The 19,293-nt window shown below is 40.0% G+C and overlaps 1 protein-coding gene across 1 annotated transcript; it reads left to right on the top strand.

Moving 5' to 3' along the window:
* The first annotated feature begins 17,446 nt into the window (after window positions 1–17,446).
* LOC135484649 (uncharacterized protein F54H12.2-like) lies at window positions 17,447–19,066 on the top strand. The gene has a single exon (XM_064766284.1). The coding sequence runs from the start codon at window positions 17,447–17,449 to the stop codon at window positions 19,064–19,066; it is 1,620 nt and encodes a 539-aa protein (XP_064622354.1).
* Window positions 19,067–19,293: the final 227 nt, after the last annotated feature.

The raw sequence follows: 19,293 nt of genomic DNA, 5'->3' as shown, positions 1-19,293 counted from the left end.
TAGACGGTTGACCTAGATTTATGGTAAAGAAGATCAACTGTCGGTTGATCTAGATGTTTGAAAATTTGAAATTTGAATTTTGTTGTTGATTAGCTGAGTTTGAAAACAAAGTAGGCTAACCGTTGGCCTAGATATTTGAAAAATATACATGTCTAGATAACCGTCATCATCTCAGAAGCAACAAAAATGGTGAAAAAGAGCAATTTTTGTTTGGGATAGGTCAAAGCTTCCTATTCTTGCCCACCGACTGCTGTTTTATTGAAGACTGTTAAAAATGTACAAGAAAACGACTACATATTTGTGCACATGCATTTAAAAATGTCAAAATGCGCTACTTGAAAGCCAAATGCCATGCAGTATAGTCCTCATAGCTAGCAGTACGACAACTATGAAGAATCCAACAGGATTCGGGGAAAAGTTTGATCATGGGGATGTGAAGTCCATCCCTGCGTACAATTTTGATTCTGTTTTCATGATTATTGTCACATTCTTCCCTTGAAATTGTTCCAGGCACTATTATGATGCCTTTACAGTGAATTAGTTCAGGTTTGTAAGTAGAAAAAGCAATTCGAGTGATTGTTTCATGAAATTCGGTTGAGCGCTGCTCAAAATGGGTGTACGACCTGCATATAGCTTCCAGTCTTTGCTCCTAATCAGCTTGTCCAAGTCGGCAAAACCATCAAGAAATTCCAGGCATTGGGTTATTGTTCTGACTTTTGAACGTTTCATGAAAAAGATCTCGTCCATGGTGAAAGGTCCGAACTTTTCTGATGGATCGATACTTCTGTTCAGAATGAACAGGTCACCCAGATGTAGGAAATTTCCCAGAGACACTAGTTTGCCTTTACCATCTTGTTGCACTTCTCGAATGTAATCGTTGTATGCCCCCTCTCCCAACACATACACGTGTTTTGGCGAATGCACGCCGTCTGGGTAAAATGCCTGGTGCAGTACATAATTTAGACTTGCGTGGACCGTCGAGGGCAATGATGCTTCTCGTTGGGCGTCCATTCTAGAAATGAGCACCCCTGCGCCTAATTCAGTTTTATAATAATTACAAAGTGCTGTGATATGATTGGCTGCGATATACATACATTTTTAATGTATGCCCTGTTTGTTATCCCTAATTAGGCGAATCAAAACATTTGAATTTGAATTTCAAATGATACAATACCCAGAGATGTTTTCATGACAGTCAGAGATTTGAAATTCAAAATTTAGAAAAAAAGCAATGCCATACATATACATAATTTAGTCTTGCGCGGACCATCGAAGGCAATGATGCTTCTCATTGGGCATCCAATCTAGAAATGAGCATCCCCCTGTGCTGCGATATGATTGGCTACTGTTTGTTATCTCTGATTAAACGAATCAATACATTTGAATTTGAATTTCAAATAATGCAATACCCAAATGCTTTCATGACAGTCAGAGATTTGAAATTCAAAATTTTGAAAAAGTAATGCCCTATATGAAGGTTATATGTAGTCTTGATAGGTACACATGAATATGGTATTTTGCCATCTCATTAAAAGTGATAAATGGAAAAATTGGTGTGTGAATCGCAAAAAACTAATAAGAATTATGTATTGTTAGTCATGTTTAGGAAAGAATTGGGTAACTTTTGGCGCGAAAAACACGACAGTTAATGATACATCTACTTAAGATTGTCTAGACAGGGTTTTCTGTGGTTGTTTACCACAAGTTCTACCATTTTGAACCTCAAAAAACATCATCAATCATGCCCAATGACATGACAGGAAAGTTTTTCCACCAAAAAGGACAAAATGATAATGATAATGAGAATTACAGACTAGACTTCATTATTTGAAGCTAAAAGAGTATAAATAGCACCAGAAAATGATTTTGAAGTCACACCATCTTTGGCCTGTTTCCGTTCCATTTCGTTTTCTTATGGTAGACATTGGAAACATCATAAAGGTAAGTTCTAATTCATACCTACTTTATTGTACTCGGTTCACTATTTGATTCATACAAATTACAATTCAAGTGGAAAAATGAACCCTTTATGATAGTGCAAAGAATCTTTCAGGGATTCAATGAAAAATGTGTCGAATTGTATATTTCTGTGTTATTATTCATTGATTGTCTGATGTAATTTTAAACAATTAATGTTTTCATGAGAAGTCTACAACAATATGTATTGAAATCAATATTAACCTGTGTGCGGGCGCTTGTGTGTTGGTGGGCGGGTGTGTATGTGTATTGCTTGTTGCATACTTGTGTCATGTATTTTAGGTTAAAAAAGCATGATGAAATATTGACATTTTTATTCATGAATGCAGATAACCAGTTAATTCAGAACTGATATGATCAGGCATCTATCAGATTTGTGTACTTAACACATTTTTGCACCTTCCAGAATATACAAACCCCTAAAATTCTCCATCACCGCCTTGGGCTGTTACTCTTAGACTCAGCTGAATTACTATGAAGATTCTGTCTTAGGCATCAGTTCGTGTAAAAAGTGCTGGTACATGTAAGTATTTCTCTTCATTAATATAAAAGCAGTTGAGGTAGACATGGTAAAGTTATTTTTTCAATATTTTTCATGAATACATTGTCAAAATTGCATTGTTTAACTGTTTGTTCAACAAGCATGATGAAATATTTACTTTTTTATTCAAGAATACAAATAACCAGTTAATTCAGAGGCGATATGATTTGTCATCTATCAGATTTGTGTACTTACCATATCTTTGCACCTTCCAGAATAAAGAAAACAACCCTAGAATCCTCCATCACCACCTAGGTTGCTACTCCTAGACTAAGCACTCACACCATTGTGTAAGTTTGCACTCTTTTATCACACATTTAAATAGATGCAGATACATGTAATCCAGGCATCCGATGCATAGGCCTACACGTCTGTAAATGACGTTTAAACCTATGCGTACCACCAATCGTAGCACACAGTAATTTTGTTATTATGTGTAATCAGGAAAGTAATATGCAGTTATGGAATTGTTAAATGTACATGACGTTATAACTTGTTCAAAACAGCGTTGATTCTAGTGCATCTGATTGAAGTATGTTTGGTCAAAGTAGTTATGTTTCCTCTTCTCTGTTTCAGAAACCATGGCGTCTTTTTCACTTGAGGCCTTTCTGGGCTACATTCGACTATTGGTAAACAACCGTCTTAACGATAACCTAGAAGGCATCCCGGATGTGGAAACCGAGGAATTTCGGTCCATGGTTAACCAGATGAGAAGCTATATTGATAGAGGACTCTTTCAGGGTTTGGATGGTATGTGCAATTACCTGCTATTTTCTCAGGTAGAGGAGAAATTGCTTTCTGACATCCTCCTTCATGATATTGTCACCAGCTCAACCACAGACGATGGTACCTCCTCAAGACTTAGTGCTCCACCATTTGAACCGGTGGCGGAAGAGTCAGTAGTTCAGACTAGCGAGGGTCAAACAAATGACCCACAAATGTCATGTAAAAGTAGGCCTAGTGGTAATCACCCATCAGCATAAGAGCAAACACCAGCAGCTGCATGCATGAGTAGCTGCAATGATCAGACACCAGCACCAGCAGTACAAGTTAAAAACCAAGCTGCTAAAAAGCAAGTTCACACATCATCTGAAAACAGGCGTCGCAAACAAGTCCTGAAACCAAAATTGGATTTCGTTCGAAAGAGAAAAGGTACAGAAATTCATGTACCAATTTTACGAAAGACTTTGAAAAGGGAACCAGTCATCGTCATATCCGATGATAGTGATGATGATAAGAATAAAAATGATATAAAATGCAAAAATCCTTGTACTAGTGAATCAACAAAAGACAAAAAAGGTAAAATGCCATTGCAGAAAATCTTGGAGCAGCCCAACCCAAATCTGCCTAGCAACTCAAAAGATTACAGTGAAACATGGAAAAGGGCTCCCAGCCAAATTGTTCTACATCAAAAAATGACATAAAAAATGAGCAGAAGCAAGAACCAAATATATCAAAAAATGAAATAAATAAAGTGAAGCAAGAACCAAATAAATCAACAGATTTAGGTAATTTCTTAAAGAAATGGAAAGAAGAACTCAAAAACAACAACAAAACCGACAACTCAAACACTCAAGACTCCAAACAAGTGTCCGATGAATTAGCACACTCAAATACTGAAGACCTCAAAAAAGAGATTGACGAACTCACCTCCTGTTGCGAAGAAGAATGGGATTTTTTAGGCTAAAGAACCAACAAGGCGGCAACCCCTTTCATCCTCCTATCAATCAGTCTGATTTATCTGATAATGATGATAATGATGATGATGATGATGGAGACAACAACAGAGAAAGAAGTGTTAATTTTGACATATTATCAATGAGAGAAAGAAATATCAGACGATTCAATACTATTGGAAGAGACTATGACATAAGAGTACATGGGATGAACAGCTTAACTAGTTATGAAGACATCCTTTTTGAACTTGGCAATGTATTGGCTGAAATGTTGGCAACCCTACTAAAAAATGTGGAACCACATGATAAAGTCAGAATTAGCATTTCTGGTCGTGATCTCCGCCAAATTTGGTTACCTTTCTGTAGACCCAATGAGTTAACTGTCGAATCTATTTTGACCGAAATTTCCAAAGTCGCTCAGAGTAACAGCACATTTCTATTCAGTCCAACACTTCACATAAATTTTGTCCACGCTATCCTACCAGTCGGCTGGGGCAAATGCCAAACCACAGGGGTTGTGGATGTTGATCAGCGCGTCCTTCAACAAAAGTGCTTTATAACTATACGTAATAAAGATGAAATTTGTTTGGCGAGAGCAATTGTTGTGGCAAAGGCCCAAATTGACAAACACAATAAATACCAATCAATCAAAAGGGGTACTAAATTGCAGGAAGAATTGGCGTTTAATCTGCATAGAGAGGCAGGAGTACCATTTGAAAAATGTGGAATCAAAGAAATGAAAATGTTTCAGAATGCATTGGATGAATATCAACTCATAGTCTATAGCAACAAGCATTTTGACAAAATCATATTCATAGGTCCTGAAGCACCAAACAAATTGTTTATATACCACTATCGAGACCATTTTGCTGTAATCACCAAGATGGCGTCATTTCTGAATAGGTCATACTTCTGTCCATACTGTTTGAAGGGTGATAATAACTATGCTTCTCATGCCTGCCAGGACAGCTGTCCGTGTTGTAGATGCCAACCAAACTGTGCTATTGTAAAATGGAAAAACTGTTATCAGTGCAAACGCATATTTAAGAGTTTGAATTGTTTCAGGAACCATCTGGAAAAAAATAATGCAAATCATAGTGTATGTGATCTGTTCACAAAGTGTGATGTTTGTAAAAAGACTAGAGACACGAGGAAAATCCACAAATGTTACATGTCATACTGTAACACATGTAGTGAGTTAAAGCCAAAGGAGCACAAATGCTATGTTCCTACTGTAGCCAAAGCTAAGTCAAATGGAAAAATGCGCACAATCTATTTTGATTTTGAATGTCGACAGGACGAACTAGTCAAAAATGCAGATGAGGAATATGAGCATAGGCCTAATTTGTGCGTGGCACACAGTTGTTGTGTGAAATGTGGTATGGACGAAACCATCATGAATGCATGTGAACATTGTGGTCCTTTTAAAAAGGAAATGATTTTTGAGGGTGATACATGTGCTGACAAGTTTTGTGAATGGCTTTTTGATGGTGGCAAGAAAGGGTCAACAGTACTTGCCCATAACAGCAGGGGGTATGATTCATTCTTCATTTTTCAATATCTGCACCGGAATGGCGTCAAACCAGAAAATGTCATCAAATCAGGTCAGAAATTGATATCATTTGAGGCCAAGGGTTTGAAATTCATTGATTCACTGAGCTTTTTGACTATGTCTCTTGCTAATTTATCAAAAACCTGGGGGCTGAGTACCCCCAAAGGAACCTTTCCACATTTGTTCAATACAAAAGAGAATGCTGCCTATGTTGGGAAATATCCAGACATTTCCTATTATGATCCTGATTCTATGCAACCATGTGAAAGGGAGACTTTCCTCAAATGGTATCAAGAGCAAGATGGGAAAATTTTCAATTTTAGAGAGGAGTTTATTGCATATTGAAATGGGGTCAAGGTCAAGTGCGGGCGCCTACACCTATCTTCGAGTGCTGAGCAAAAACCTTTCAAATTTATCAATATTTGTTCGAGTAAAGTAGCCAAATTGATACGAACATCTACATAAAGTGCCTTGGAAAACGCGTGGATACCTTGAGTGCCTGTCTGAAATTCATTAACCACGAGATAACTTGACTTTGATAGCGACTTCAAATTCAGCGGGATCGGCCATCTTGTTTCTTTGTTTACATGACGTGGCTGCCCAGGCTACCTAATTCTTGTATCATTCGGTCTTGGAAGTCACCGGAAATCAGTTCACATCGTGGAAAATTAAAAGGAAGGACGTGTCAAGTCGTTTCTGGAAATTGGGCCTGATTTATAGAGGATATATTCTGAAACCAGCGGAAACTTATCGGGACTGCCGTAAGCGACCATATTTTCAGTGTCATAGGCGGGCGGTATGCGCTGTAAGGGAATTCTAAAACCGAAACGGACACAAGGAAAAACGGTCGGTAGAACTTTATTCATCTGCATGATCACGCTTTGACTCAAGAACTTATGCACGAAATTCCATTTGTGTTGTCACCCGCGAAGGTTTCTGTTTGTGTCTTTATTTTGGCTGCAAATTCCTGCTGTACTTCAGCCTACGTCTGTGTATTGTTGTGTAACGTTACATAGCTATTGTGTTGCGAGCTTTAGAAGCATACCAACTACTGCACACTACATAGACTATACGCTAGACTGTATGTCTCACACAGAAGGATTAACTTTAAGTGCAAACACTACAAATGGTAGCGATAATCAGTCTGGGAGTTTTTCCGAGTTGATATCTGACACAGCCAACTCACTGAAATCAATTTGGGATCGCTCTGGTTTCCGTCCTATTAGTAGTAAGCCAACAAAAGAGAGAGTGTTAAATGCAGTGTCAACACCCGTGAATTTAAAACCACCTACATTACTTTTTGATAACCCAGCTTCTGAGAGGGGATTGGTACGCAAGAGGGTACAAGCTCCGGACTCTGACGAAAAAAGCAGGCCAATGTCAAGGAGGAAAGGTAGTACTGGAGGCGCAGATGGGAGCCAAGACATGGATGTCGCTCGAGTAGGGATATCAGAAGGAAACAGAAGCCGCCCAGTCAGAAGCATGGAGGAGATGTTTTTGGACTTCTCTATCCGTCAGGAATCCCAACTAAATGAAATGAAAGCAGAGATAAAGGAGGACCTAGGAAAGAAAATGGAGAAGCTTACACACGACATCAAAGGAGAGATAAAGATCGCGGTAGATGCGGCTATGGCTCCGAAAATTCCCGAATTGGAACAGAATGTCAAGGTACACATCGAAGAGGCGAAAAAGGGGATAACTACTGAGATCGACAGGAAAATTGTAGAAGTGGACGATCGAGTGAAAAACATGGAGAGAAGGATGCGGGATGAGAGGATCCGAGAATGCAACGTGATGGTTTTCAACATTAAGGAGTCGGATGCTGTCAACGATCTGGCTAAGAAGGAGGATGACGAGAGGAAAATCACTGACTTACTCCAGCACTGCAGGCTAAACTCAGGTCCTGTAATAAAGCGAACACACTACCGAATTGGAATTTGGAAGGAGGATAGATGCAGGGGTATCAAAATTGTGCTAGCAAACCGCAATCAACGGGATCTCTTCTTAGATGCCATGAAAACTCAGACTGTGGACATGGAATTATCCTTCTCGACGGATAGATCTAAGGAGGATCGTGACAGGTACAAAACTCTAAAAGAACAGCTGAACAGGAGGGAAGAAGCCGGAGAGACGGATTTGATGATCAGGGACTTCAAGATAAAGAAGAAGCCCTTTCGTGAAAACCCCCCAAAAGGGGGTGATAAGTAGAGATGGTCTTAAATATGTTGTATCGAATGTTGACTGTTTGCCTAATAAACTAAATGAACTTGAGATTAGTTGTTGGGAAAATCAGCCAGATCTGGTGGGTATAATTGAAGTCATCCCTAAAAATACGCGTTCGCCGGTTCTTAGCAAGGATATAGGTATTGATGGATATAATCAAGTGGATGTGCTTACGAGGGGGACCAGGGGGCTAGTCCTATACATCAAGCAGGGGATATCGTTTGATGTATTCGTTCCGAGGGCCGCTTATAGAGACGCAATTTGGGTGGATATTGGTGGTAAGAGAATGGGCTTGATTTATAGGAGTCCGAGTAACAATCAGAATGAAAATGATGCCTTGTTAGCCCACCTGTCATCTGTGCTTAACGATACCTCACCTGGCAAGGAACTTGTGTTCACAGGGGACTTCAATCTCCCAGGAGTGGACTGGACAAATCTCCAGAGTCATAAATCGGTAAATCACCCATCATCAGTGTTCCTGAACTTTTTTCTGGACAACCAGTTATTCCAACACGTTCTCAAACCTACTAGACAGAGAGAGGGGCAACAGCCCAGTGTATTAGAACTAATTCTAACAAGGCTTGAGGATTCAGTGAGTGACATTGAATATGGGGCGCACTTTGGAGAAAGTGATCATCTGCAAATCTCTACGGTTATTAGGGATGTTTTTAGGGAAAACCAGCAGTACACTGAAAGTCTCCCAAACATGAACTTCGAGAGAGCAAATTACACAGCTATGAGAGGCGCAGTCGATGTGAATAAACTGATGAACGCAGTACAAGGAGCAAATGATATCGATGCGGGTTGGTCGCTTCTTAAAGAAGAGATCCATCGTGTGTCTAGGAGGTATACTCCTAGATTCAAGGAGCATCCTACAGCCAATAAGAAGAGGAAACCACTGTGGGTAAATCCAGCGGCATTAAAGAAGGTAAGGAAAAAGCACCAGGTCTTCGCAAGGTACCTAGAGTCCAAAGATGGGCGGGACTATCTTGAGTATAAACAGGCAAGGAGAGAGGCGAGAAAGGAGACACGAGCGGCAGCCAGGGAATACGAAGCTCACATTGCGAGGGACGCAAAACGAAACCCCAAACGTTTCTGGGCGTACACCAGGAAGAAGTGTAAGAGAAAGAACAAAATACCTGACTTAAAGATAAATGGTAAGAAAGTTTCAGATGACACTGAGAGGGCTGAGGCATTTAATGTTTTCTTTAAAAGTGTCTTTACAGAGGAGAGTCCCTTTGATCCGCGATTGGTAAATGGAGGTAACGTAGGGGAAAGACAGGAAATGGAAAATATCTCTATTAGTGTGGACGAGGTGGTGAAATGTCTAAAGGGTCTAAAGATTGATAAATCACCTGGACCGGACGATGTTCATCCCCGAGTCTTAAAGGAGCTCAGTGCTCAACTAGCCCCGCCGATAGCTGCATTGTTCCAGAGATCACTATTAGGAGGAAAAGTTCCTAGGGAGTGGAAAATGGCCGAAGTAGGACCAATCCACAAAAAGGAGGAAAAGAATAATGTGAAGAACTATCGTCCAGTGAGTCTGACTTCCATCGCTTCGAAGGTAATGGAATCTATTTTAAGAGACAAGGTCATGTCATTCCTGCTAAATAGCGGGAAAATCACCGATGCGCAATATGGATTCGTTAAAGGGAGGGGTACAGATCAAAACCTGTTATCTTGCATCGATAGGTGGACAGAAGCTGTGGACGAAGGTAAATGTGTCGATGCTATCTATCTAGATTTTCGAAAGGCGTTTGATTCTGTTCCTCACAAGAGGCTTATTCACAAATTATCAGGCATGGGGATGGCACGAAACTGCGTAACATGAATAACAGACTTTCTGAGTAATAGAGTACAATATGTGAAGGTAGGAAACGGGTGTTCAAGTCAGTGTGCAGTCAAGAGTGGCGTCCCACAAGGGAGTGTTTTAGGGCCTACATTGTTTACAATATTCATAAATGACCTGCCCCAAGATGTCAAATCCTACATAGTACTCTTCGCGGACGATGCTAAAGTTTACAGGATAATTGAAGGAAAAACAGACTGTGATATCTTACAGGGAGACCTTAATGCGTTGAAGGCTTGGTCCGACACATGGGAACTGCACTTTAACCCAGACAAGTGCCAGTTACTAAGATTCGGCAAAAATCCTCCGCCATTCGTATACCACATGGGAGACAGTGTCATCAAGCCTTCGAGCACAGCGAGAGACTTGGGGGTGACTATTTCGAAGTCCTTAGATCCATCTGCTCACATAGCCGAAGTTGTTGGGAGTGCTACACGTGTCTGCTTCACCATAAAGAGGACAATGGCTCACTTGACGCCAGAGACGGGTAAGCTTCTGTTTTCCAGTCTAGTCAGACCAATCATAGAGTATGGTGCTATTAGTTGGAACCCATGGAAAGTGAAAGATATTGAGAGTGTGGAGAAAGTTCAAAGACGATTCACCAAGATGATACCAGCTCTCAGGGACATGCCATACAAACAGAGGTTAAAGGAAATAAATTTATTCTCGCTTCGCCACAGGAGACGGAGAGGTGATATGATAAACCTGTACAAACTATTTGAGCAAGATCACAAATTGCTCATACGTTACTTACAAAATCAACTAGCGGGAACCAGGGGTCATACAAGGAAATTAAAGAAAGCCAGGGCAAGGACTAATATTCGTAAATATTCTTTCTTCTTAAGGACTGTGGATGATTGGAACGCGCTACCAAATTCGGTTGTCACTTCCGGTAACATTAAATCATTTAAATGTAATCTCGATAGGCACTGGGAAAGAGACGACACCAGATATGAATAAGCTGACGAAGGATTGTACATACATGTATCTCATTTGCACGCACGCCGGCAGTTAGGAAATTTTCGTTTTCGTTTGGTTCTTTATAGACACTTGCTCAGCACAAAATGACTTAAGTTTGTTACCAGTTAAGGCGCCCGCACGCGTATTCCATAGTCGTAAAAACCAAACATGGTTAAAATGCGAAGAAGATGATGATGATGATGATGATATTGTAAAATTGATGTTGATATTCTGCGTAGGTGCTGTACTTCCTTCATAATCCTCTTTGAAAAGGTGACTGGTATCAATCCATTTGAAAAGAGCGCGACCATTGCATCTGCATGCCATAGAGTATTTCGACGCAATTTCATGCCAGCTAATACCATAGCAGTTATACCACCATAGGGCTATTTGAACAAGGATAACCATTCACATATTTCTATAATGTGGCTTGAATGGCTAATGAAAAAAGAACACATCAATATTCTACATGCAAAGAATCAAGGTGAACAATATATTGGCGGTTACAAAGTTGATGGGTATGACCCCACTAACGATGTGGTTTATGAGTTTGACGGATGTTTTTTTCATGGCTGCCAACTATGTCATCCTAATGGGGACACTGTCAATCAACGCTGTGGCTTAACAATGAGGGAGATGCATGAGAATACACTCTTCAGGCGTAAGCACGTGGAGGGGTTTTGTAAGAAGGTAATACACATTAGATAATGCCAGTTCTTGAATGAGATCAAAAATGATGAAGAACTCAAGACATTCACCAAAAATATCCATTTCTTTGACAGGTTAAACCCTAGAGATGCTTTCTATGGGGGTAGGACCAATGCATTGACTTTGTATTACAAATGCAAACCAGATGAATGTATAAAATACATTGACTTTACATCCTTGTATCCTGCAGTATGTAAATACAACCATTTTCCAATAGGTCACCCAAAGGTGTTGACGGGTGACCAACTCGAGGGCGTTGATCCTTTGTCATGTGAGGGGTTAATCAAATGCACTGTTTTGCCTTCGAAGGACCTGTACTTGCCTGTTTTGCCTTTACGAATTGGGAATAAGTTGAAATTTCCATTGTGTTATGAGTGTGCCGATCAGTGCCTCGATACATGTACACATTCTATTTCAGAACGATTAACTGGGACATGGGTTATTTTTGAAATTAAGGAAGCAGTAAAATTAGGTTACAAAATTACACAGGTTTATGAAATCTGGCACTTCTCTGAAACCATGGGCTATGATCCAGTAAGCAAGACAGGTGGTCGTTTCACTGATTACATCAATGCATTTTTGAAAATAAAGCAGGAAGCAAGTGGTTGGCCTGACTGGTGCAAGACAGAAATAGATAGGCAGACATATATTTCAAACTATCTTGAACACGAAGGGATTAAACTGGATGAGGATGCTATTGAGTACAATTCAGGGTTGAGGGCATTGGCCAAATTGTGTTTATGCTCAGGGTGGGGTAAGATTGGTGAGCGCCCTATATTTGTGAAGACTGAATATGTCTCAGAACCATCTGAGTATTTTCAAAAAATGACAGATGACACGATTGAGGTCAGAGATGTACAAATGGTTAATGATGAATGTGTCCTCATGATGACCTGTTTAAAGGAGCAATTTGTTGAGGCTAACAATAAGACCAATGTGGTCATTGCAGCATATGTAACAGCGCATGGGAGGCTGAAATTATTTTCAGAGTTGAGTAAACTGGGTAAAAATGTGTTGTACTTTGATACTGACAGCATAATTTATCGTGAGAGTTCAAACACATCGTCATACAGGCCTGTTTTAAGCGACTTCTTGGGCCATTTTAAAGACGAACTCTCGGGAGACGCAATCACTGAATTCGTGTCTGGAGGCCCGAAGAACTATGCATACAAACTGAAGACACCAGAGCGTGATGGTGTGCAAACGGTATGCAAAGTACGGGGATTCACTTTGAATTACCGAAATGGTCAATCAATTAACTTTGATTCAATGAAACGTTTGATCCTGGAGAACCAGTTTGACTAGAGGATTGTTGTTAGGAATCCTCGAAAAATCAAACAGAAGAAAGATTTCAAAGTTGTATCTGCACCCGAGTCAAAGGCTTATGGTATTGTGTATGATAAGAGGATTATCACAGAGAGTTTTCAAACAATACCATTTGGCTACCAACACTAAAGGTTAGGCATTTTTCGCTTATCAGCAGATACTAAGACAAGTGCATGTCAGATAACCTGAATTGCACTCTGTAGTCTGTATGTATAGCTTTTTTGGTCTACTGTGCTGTGATACTGATTGTTATCATTAGTAATTATGTGTTATTATCTTATGATCATTATATTAAACTACTACTAGCAATTTCTATAATTGCGACAAATTGCTTGTCATTAATATTCCAATGCAATCATGTGTCTAATTTGCAAGTATGAACTAAATGTATGTAATGATATTAAAATCATATAAATTCTTTGTTTATTGTCACGCTAAGGTTGAAATACATCTAGATATACATATATATATACATAAAAGTTTACCTTATGTTATCATTTGAGTTGTGCCTTGCATGGTATTGAACATGGAGGTGACAGAGGATGCCCTCTACTTGGCGCACCCTTTTCGGGCAATCATCGCAGGGCCCTCAGGTTCGGGCAAATCATGCATTACAAAAGAAATCATTGCCAATGCACCAAATTTGATTAAACCTTGTCCAAAACGAATCATATGGTGTTGTGGTGGTGATTATGCTGATGATTTTCTAAGCTTTCCATCAGGTGTTGAAGTTGTTTCAGGACTTGATTATCCCAAAACTGACCCAAAAATCCCCACCCTTTTGATATTTGATGACCTCATGTGTGAGGCTGATGGAAGAATCACTGAACTGTTCACAAAAAAGTCACGTCATCAAAATATTAGCACAATATTTATCGTGCAGCACCTTTTTCACAGAGGTAGGGAAATGAGGACGATAAATCTTAATGCAAGCTACCTGATGTGTTTCAAAAAATGCCAGGGATTCTTCCCAAATAATGCACTTAGCACGACAGTTTGCCCCAGGGAAGACAAAGGCAGTCCAAGAGGCTTATATGGATGGCACTTCAACGCCATTTGGCTATCTTTTTCTTGACTTTCAAGCCAATACGCCATCATTCTTAAGAATGAGGAGTCAGATACTTCCAGGAGAGCAACAGATTGCTTACCTGATAAAATAGGAGACACAAGCATGTATTCTCATATTTTGATTCATATGCTGATGGATGAACACCTGCCCTCAGTCAGCCATGGTTAAGTATCATATTAAAAACTATGTACGCGGGTTAGAGCAGCTGAGGACCGCCCCCTTGAAGAAGAGGAAAGCCATACTGAAAACAGCTGACAAAGGGTTAATCAAAGCTGTCAGCGAGTCAGCCAGGAATTGCTTAAAAGGCAATGTTCCAATGAGCAAACATCAGTTCAGATGTCTGAAGAAGCACAGAGCTGCCCTCCGTAATTTGGCACACAAGAAAACTTCTCTGAAGACCAGGAAGAGAATCATTCAAAAAGGTGGGTTTCTAGGTGCATTATTGGGACCTGTTCTTGGCGCCATAACCAGCCTGTTTTCAAAATGAACCATGTCAGGAAAATGTCTCTGATACCTCATGAATGAGCAGAAAAACTAATTTATGAGCAAAGACATAAAGAGGTCACCAGACCACAATCACATCATGCCATGAATATTGATAGGAAAATGCAGCATATTTTAGAAAGGGATGATTTATCCGAACATGATAAAGCGCTAGCATATTCCCATAGTCTCAGAAATTACCTAGAGGTATTACAGGAGAGGTCCACTGCACCAGTTATAAAGTCAATCAAAGAAGAACCGTCTCCAACACCGGCTGATAAGGTAGAGAACAATAATGTATATTCAGTAGTTCCTATCTCAACTGATGACATTTTGGATAAAATACCAAAATATGGACAGAAGAAGGCCCAGAAATTCTTAGCAGCCATCCAGCGGGATCCTGGTTTCAAATGGGATGAAAAATGTGAGATCAGGCTTGATGGAAATGTTATAAAAGGGAGCAATATTAATGATATTGTTCACAATGCTTCAAGCAGGAGGAAAAACCCTAGGTTACCGCTTGGAGCTGATGCAGTGCTGTCATACCTGAAAGGCAAAAAATACATCCACTCATCAGCTTTAAACAATACTCATTGGAAGAATAACCTTGACCTGTCAACCATCCAAACACCACCCCGACCCAAGAAAACCCCTTCAGTGCAACAAACATTTGCATCATCAATCTCGCCTGGAGGATTATTTGATACTGAATGGGAAAGTTGGGAATGATGGATGCCGATCTGCATAAAATGTACTACACACCTTCACATCCTGGAAGTTTTGGTGGTATTAACGCTTTAAAAAGAACAGCAGGTAAGAAATATCCCACTAAGGCTATAAAAGAATGGCTCAGAGGTGAAGATACATACACTCTACACAAACCAGTCAGACATAATTTCAGCCGTAGACGCATAATAGTGCCAGATATTGACGCACAATGGGAGGCAGATCTAGTAGACGTATCTGGTATTGCAAAGTATAACAAGAACTTTAAGTATCTACTGACAATCATAGATACTCTATCAAAGTTTGCATGGGCTGTGCCCTTGAAACGAAAGACAGGTGATGCTTTGGTGGAAGCATTTGAAAAAGTGATTAACACTTCTATGAGAAAACCTAGGGCCTTACGGACTGACCGGGGTGGTGAATTTCTTAATAAAAAATTCCAGACATTCTTGAAAAGTAAAAGTATACACTTCTTCACCTCCAATAATGAGGTCAAGTGTGCAATTATTGAACGATTTAACAGGAGTTTAAAGACAAAGATGTGGAAATTATTTTCAAAAAATAATACATTGTCCTACTTACCAGTGCTTAAAGATTTGCTTCAGTCCTACAATAACACTTGGCATAGAAGTATCAAGCGAACACCGAGTTCGGTTAACAAAGGTAATGCACCAGATGTATGGCGCACTCTTTATGGTAAGATTGACAACTCCTTAGGATATAACAAGCTTAGTTTCAATGTGGGCGATAAAGTTAGAATTGGTAAGAATAAGATGGTATTTGAAAAGGGGTATCTACCTTCTTGGTCTTCAGAACTCTTCAATGTGATAAAGAGGGTTAAAGGTTAGCCCCCACTCTATAAACTGGAAGATGAAGATCATGAAGAAATCCTGGGTACATTCTATCCACAGGAACTTCAAAAAGTGAAAGTTGCCTATGATAAACTATACAAAATTTCCAAAGTAATGGCAGAAAAGGGCAAAGGCAAAAACAAACAATTCCTTGTTTCCTGGGAAGGTTACCCTTCAAAATTCAACTCCTGGGTAGATCAATCTCACATAAAACACATATAAACCCGTCACAGCAATCTGCTGCATCATTTTGCGAGCAGACATGGCAGATGAACTTTCAATTGATAGCGGCATTGAAAGTCACATTGAAGATGAACTGGAATCTCACACGGAGGTTGACGGTACCCTAGATGAAGTTCGTACAAGCAGAAGGTGGGATCTATTTGGACACTCTGTGCCTAAACCTGAAATAATATATTTTTTTCCAAGTTGTCATCATTTACATTGTGGTTATCACATGTCTTGTCAATATAAGCTACGGTAGCGAGGACAAGACTGTGTTCATTTCAATTTTGTGTAGCTGCCTTGGGTACATGCTGCCAAATCCCACTCTTCCATCTGATAATCACCTACCTTCGACTGATAACAGATTTACTATCCCAAACTGAACATGAGTTTTAATGTAGATCACTTCTATGTTACACTACCCAGTAACAGTTCCATGAAGTTTTTTCCAAACAATACCAAATCACATTTCACCACCAAATTAAGCAATAGTATCCAATTGGATTCAGCTGATAATTGGGAAGTTGGTCTGGCTGAAATACAGTTTCCAAAGACATGGTACAATATCACAGACAGAAACAACCGTTTTGCAGTACTATTGCCATCAGATAATGACCCTACATTGCATGAATGGTCCACAATTACTATTCCAGAGGGCCATTATGACTCAATTATGCAGCTGACAACGACAATCAACGATTTGATTGCCGATACAAATATTAAGTTGATATACAAATCACTGACCCAAAAAGTGTATTTTGAAGTAGGTAATAAGAGAGCCATTAGATTGATCAAAGATTTAACACATGTCCTGGGCTTTCATCAAAATGATGTTGTTTTAACAGGAAATACAACCTCTGCGTTCCCAGCAGACCTCCAGGGAACATTTTACAGCATCTTTATTTACAGCGATGTACTTCAGCCCCAACTAGTAGGCGATTCCCACACACCACTGCTTAGAACAGTCACTACAAGTGGAAAACATGGTGAAATGATACAAAAATCCTACTCAGACATACATTATGCACCTGTGAGTAAAGCAACATTTGAGACCATGGAAGTGGATATTAGGACAAACACAGGCGATGCTGTGCCATTTGAAGACGGTCAGGTGTTAGTGAAACTTCACTTCAGACAGAAAAAATGCGGCAACTGTATTGCTGTGACCCTAGTGTATATGATGCTCATTATGCACAAAAGGTGGTGGCCTCCCTGTTTTTATGGGGTCTCGTTCTCAACGAGGTTATGGTTTGGGTGGTATATTTTCAAGCATAGCTAAAATGGCCCTCCCTGTATTGAAATCAGCTGCAAAATCAGCTGGAAAGACAATTTTGAAAACAGGTGCGGAATTTGCTGGGGATATCCTTGCTGGAAAAAGTGTAAAGGATGCTGCAAAGCAAAGGGCATTGCAGGCTGGAAAAACAATGGGGAGAGATTTCCTCTCAGCTGCAGCAGGGACATTTTCAGGAACTCGTCGAAAGTCGGCTCATAAAAAGCGTAAACACAGTGATCCGCCACCCATTCGGCGACCTGTTAAGCGACGAAGAACATCGAAAAAGAGGCACTCTGACGTATTTGATTACGCGTACAAAATGATACACATAGGCTCATGTGAGTGCACCAAAAGTGAGTTGGAGTTATTCTCAGTACCACCCACTTTAACAAGCATGGAAAAAAGTCAGGTAGTTGAGTATTTACCATTAGGCGCCCTTTCCGATGACAACCCCCTGGAATTTGTTGTTCCAGGTGATGAGAACTACGTTGATTTAAGCAAATTGCTACTTTATACTGAACAAAAAATCACCAAAGCTGATGGCTCTGATCTTGATGCAGGTACCAAAGTGGGGCCAATCAATTATCTGCTTCACAGTCAATTCAGCCAGGTTGACCTATCATTAAATGGGGAACTGGTTACATCATCAAACAGTACTTATCCTTTTCTTAGTTACATCCAGGCCCTTCTTTCTTTTGACGAAGGGGCTAAGAAGTCCCACCTTCAATCATCCCTCAGGTATGCTGATGAGGCAGGTAAATTCGACCACGTTGATCCAGGTCAGGCTCAAGTAAATAATGGGTTCAAAAGAAGATCGGCATTTGCAGCCGAGAGTAAGGTATTTGACATGATAGGTAGACCACATCTTGACCTCTGTCATCAGAACAGATATCTCCCTAATGGTGTGGACATGAATTTCAGATTCAATAGGGCCAAAAAATCATTTTCTCTCATGTCTGATGATGGCACTCAACTTCTTAAAATCACAAAGGCGCTGCTGTTGGTGAGAAAGGTAAAGCTTAATCCTGCTGTGTTCGATGCACATGCCAAAGCTTTCAACTCTCAAACTGCCAAATATCCTATACGCAGAACAGAGCTGAAAACGTTCACAATTTTAGATGGAGGTCGAAATGTTCAAAGAGATAATGTTTTTCTTGGACAGCTGCCACGTAGAGTCATCATCGCTCTAGTCGATAATGAGGCCTTTGTGGGTGCAGGAAAGAAATATCCGTTCTATTTCGAACACAAAAATATGAGTTCTATCTCATTGGAGGCAAATGGACAGTCATTTCCTGCCCAGCCCCTAAAAACAAGCTTTGCAAACAATCAGACCAATTATGTTCGAGCATACCTTACCCTCTTCTCTGAAGTTGGGAAATTCTTTGATGATTCTGGGAATGATATAACAAGAGAGGCATATAAAAAGGGCTTTGCCCTTTTGGCATTTGATTTGACACCTGACCAGGAAGAGGGAGCCCATTTAAATCTCGTCAAGGAGGGAAACCTCAGACTTGACATGACATTTTCTGAGGCCCTAGATGTAAACATTTCTGTCCTTGTTTATGGTGAATTTGACAATGTTTTAGAGATTGACAGGGCCAGAAATATCATAAAAGATTTTAAATGAACACCATACAACTTGAATCTGTTGCAAAATGCAATCGATGTCTAAAAAACATTTTCAGGGGGTATTTCCCTTGGAAATGATCCCAAAAAGGGTTGACCGATTTCCTGCAGCATTCATTTTTAACACACATAGAAGTTCCAAACCAGGTGAACACTGGGTGGCTGTTTATTTCGAACATCCCCTATTAGCCTACTATTTTGACTCATTTGGTTTAAAACCTAAGAAAC

Source organism: Lineus longissimus, chromosome 3, assembly GCF_910592395.1.
Source record: "Lineus longissimus chromosome 3, tnLinLong1.2, whole genome shotgun sequence".
NCBI lineage: Eukaryota > Metazoa > Nemertea > Pilidiophora > Heteronemertea > Lineidae > Lineus > Lineus longissimus.
The sequence above is the reverse complement of the archived record's forward strand: the minus strand, read 5'-3'. Positions and strand labels throughout refer to the sequence as shown.

Excerpts from the sequence above, each read along its gene's own strand:
- LOC135484649 (XM_064766284.1), top strand. The coding sequence starts at position 17,447 with ATGGCCCTCCCTGTATTGAAATCAGCTGCAAAATCAGCTGGAAAGACA.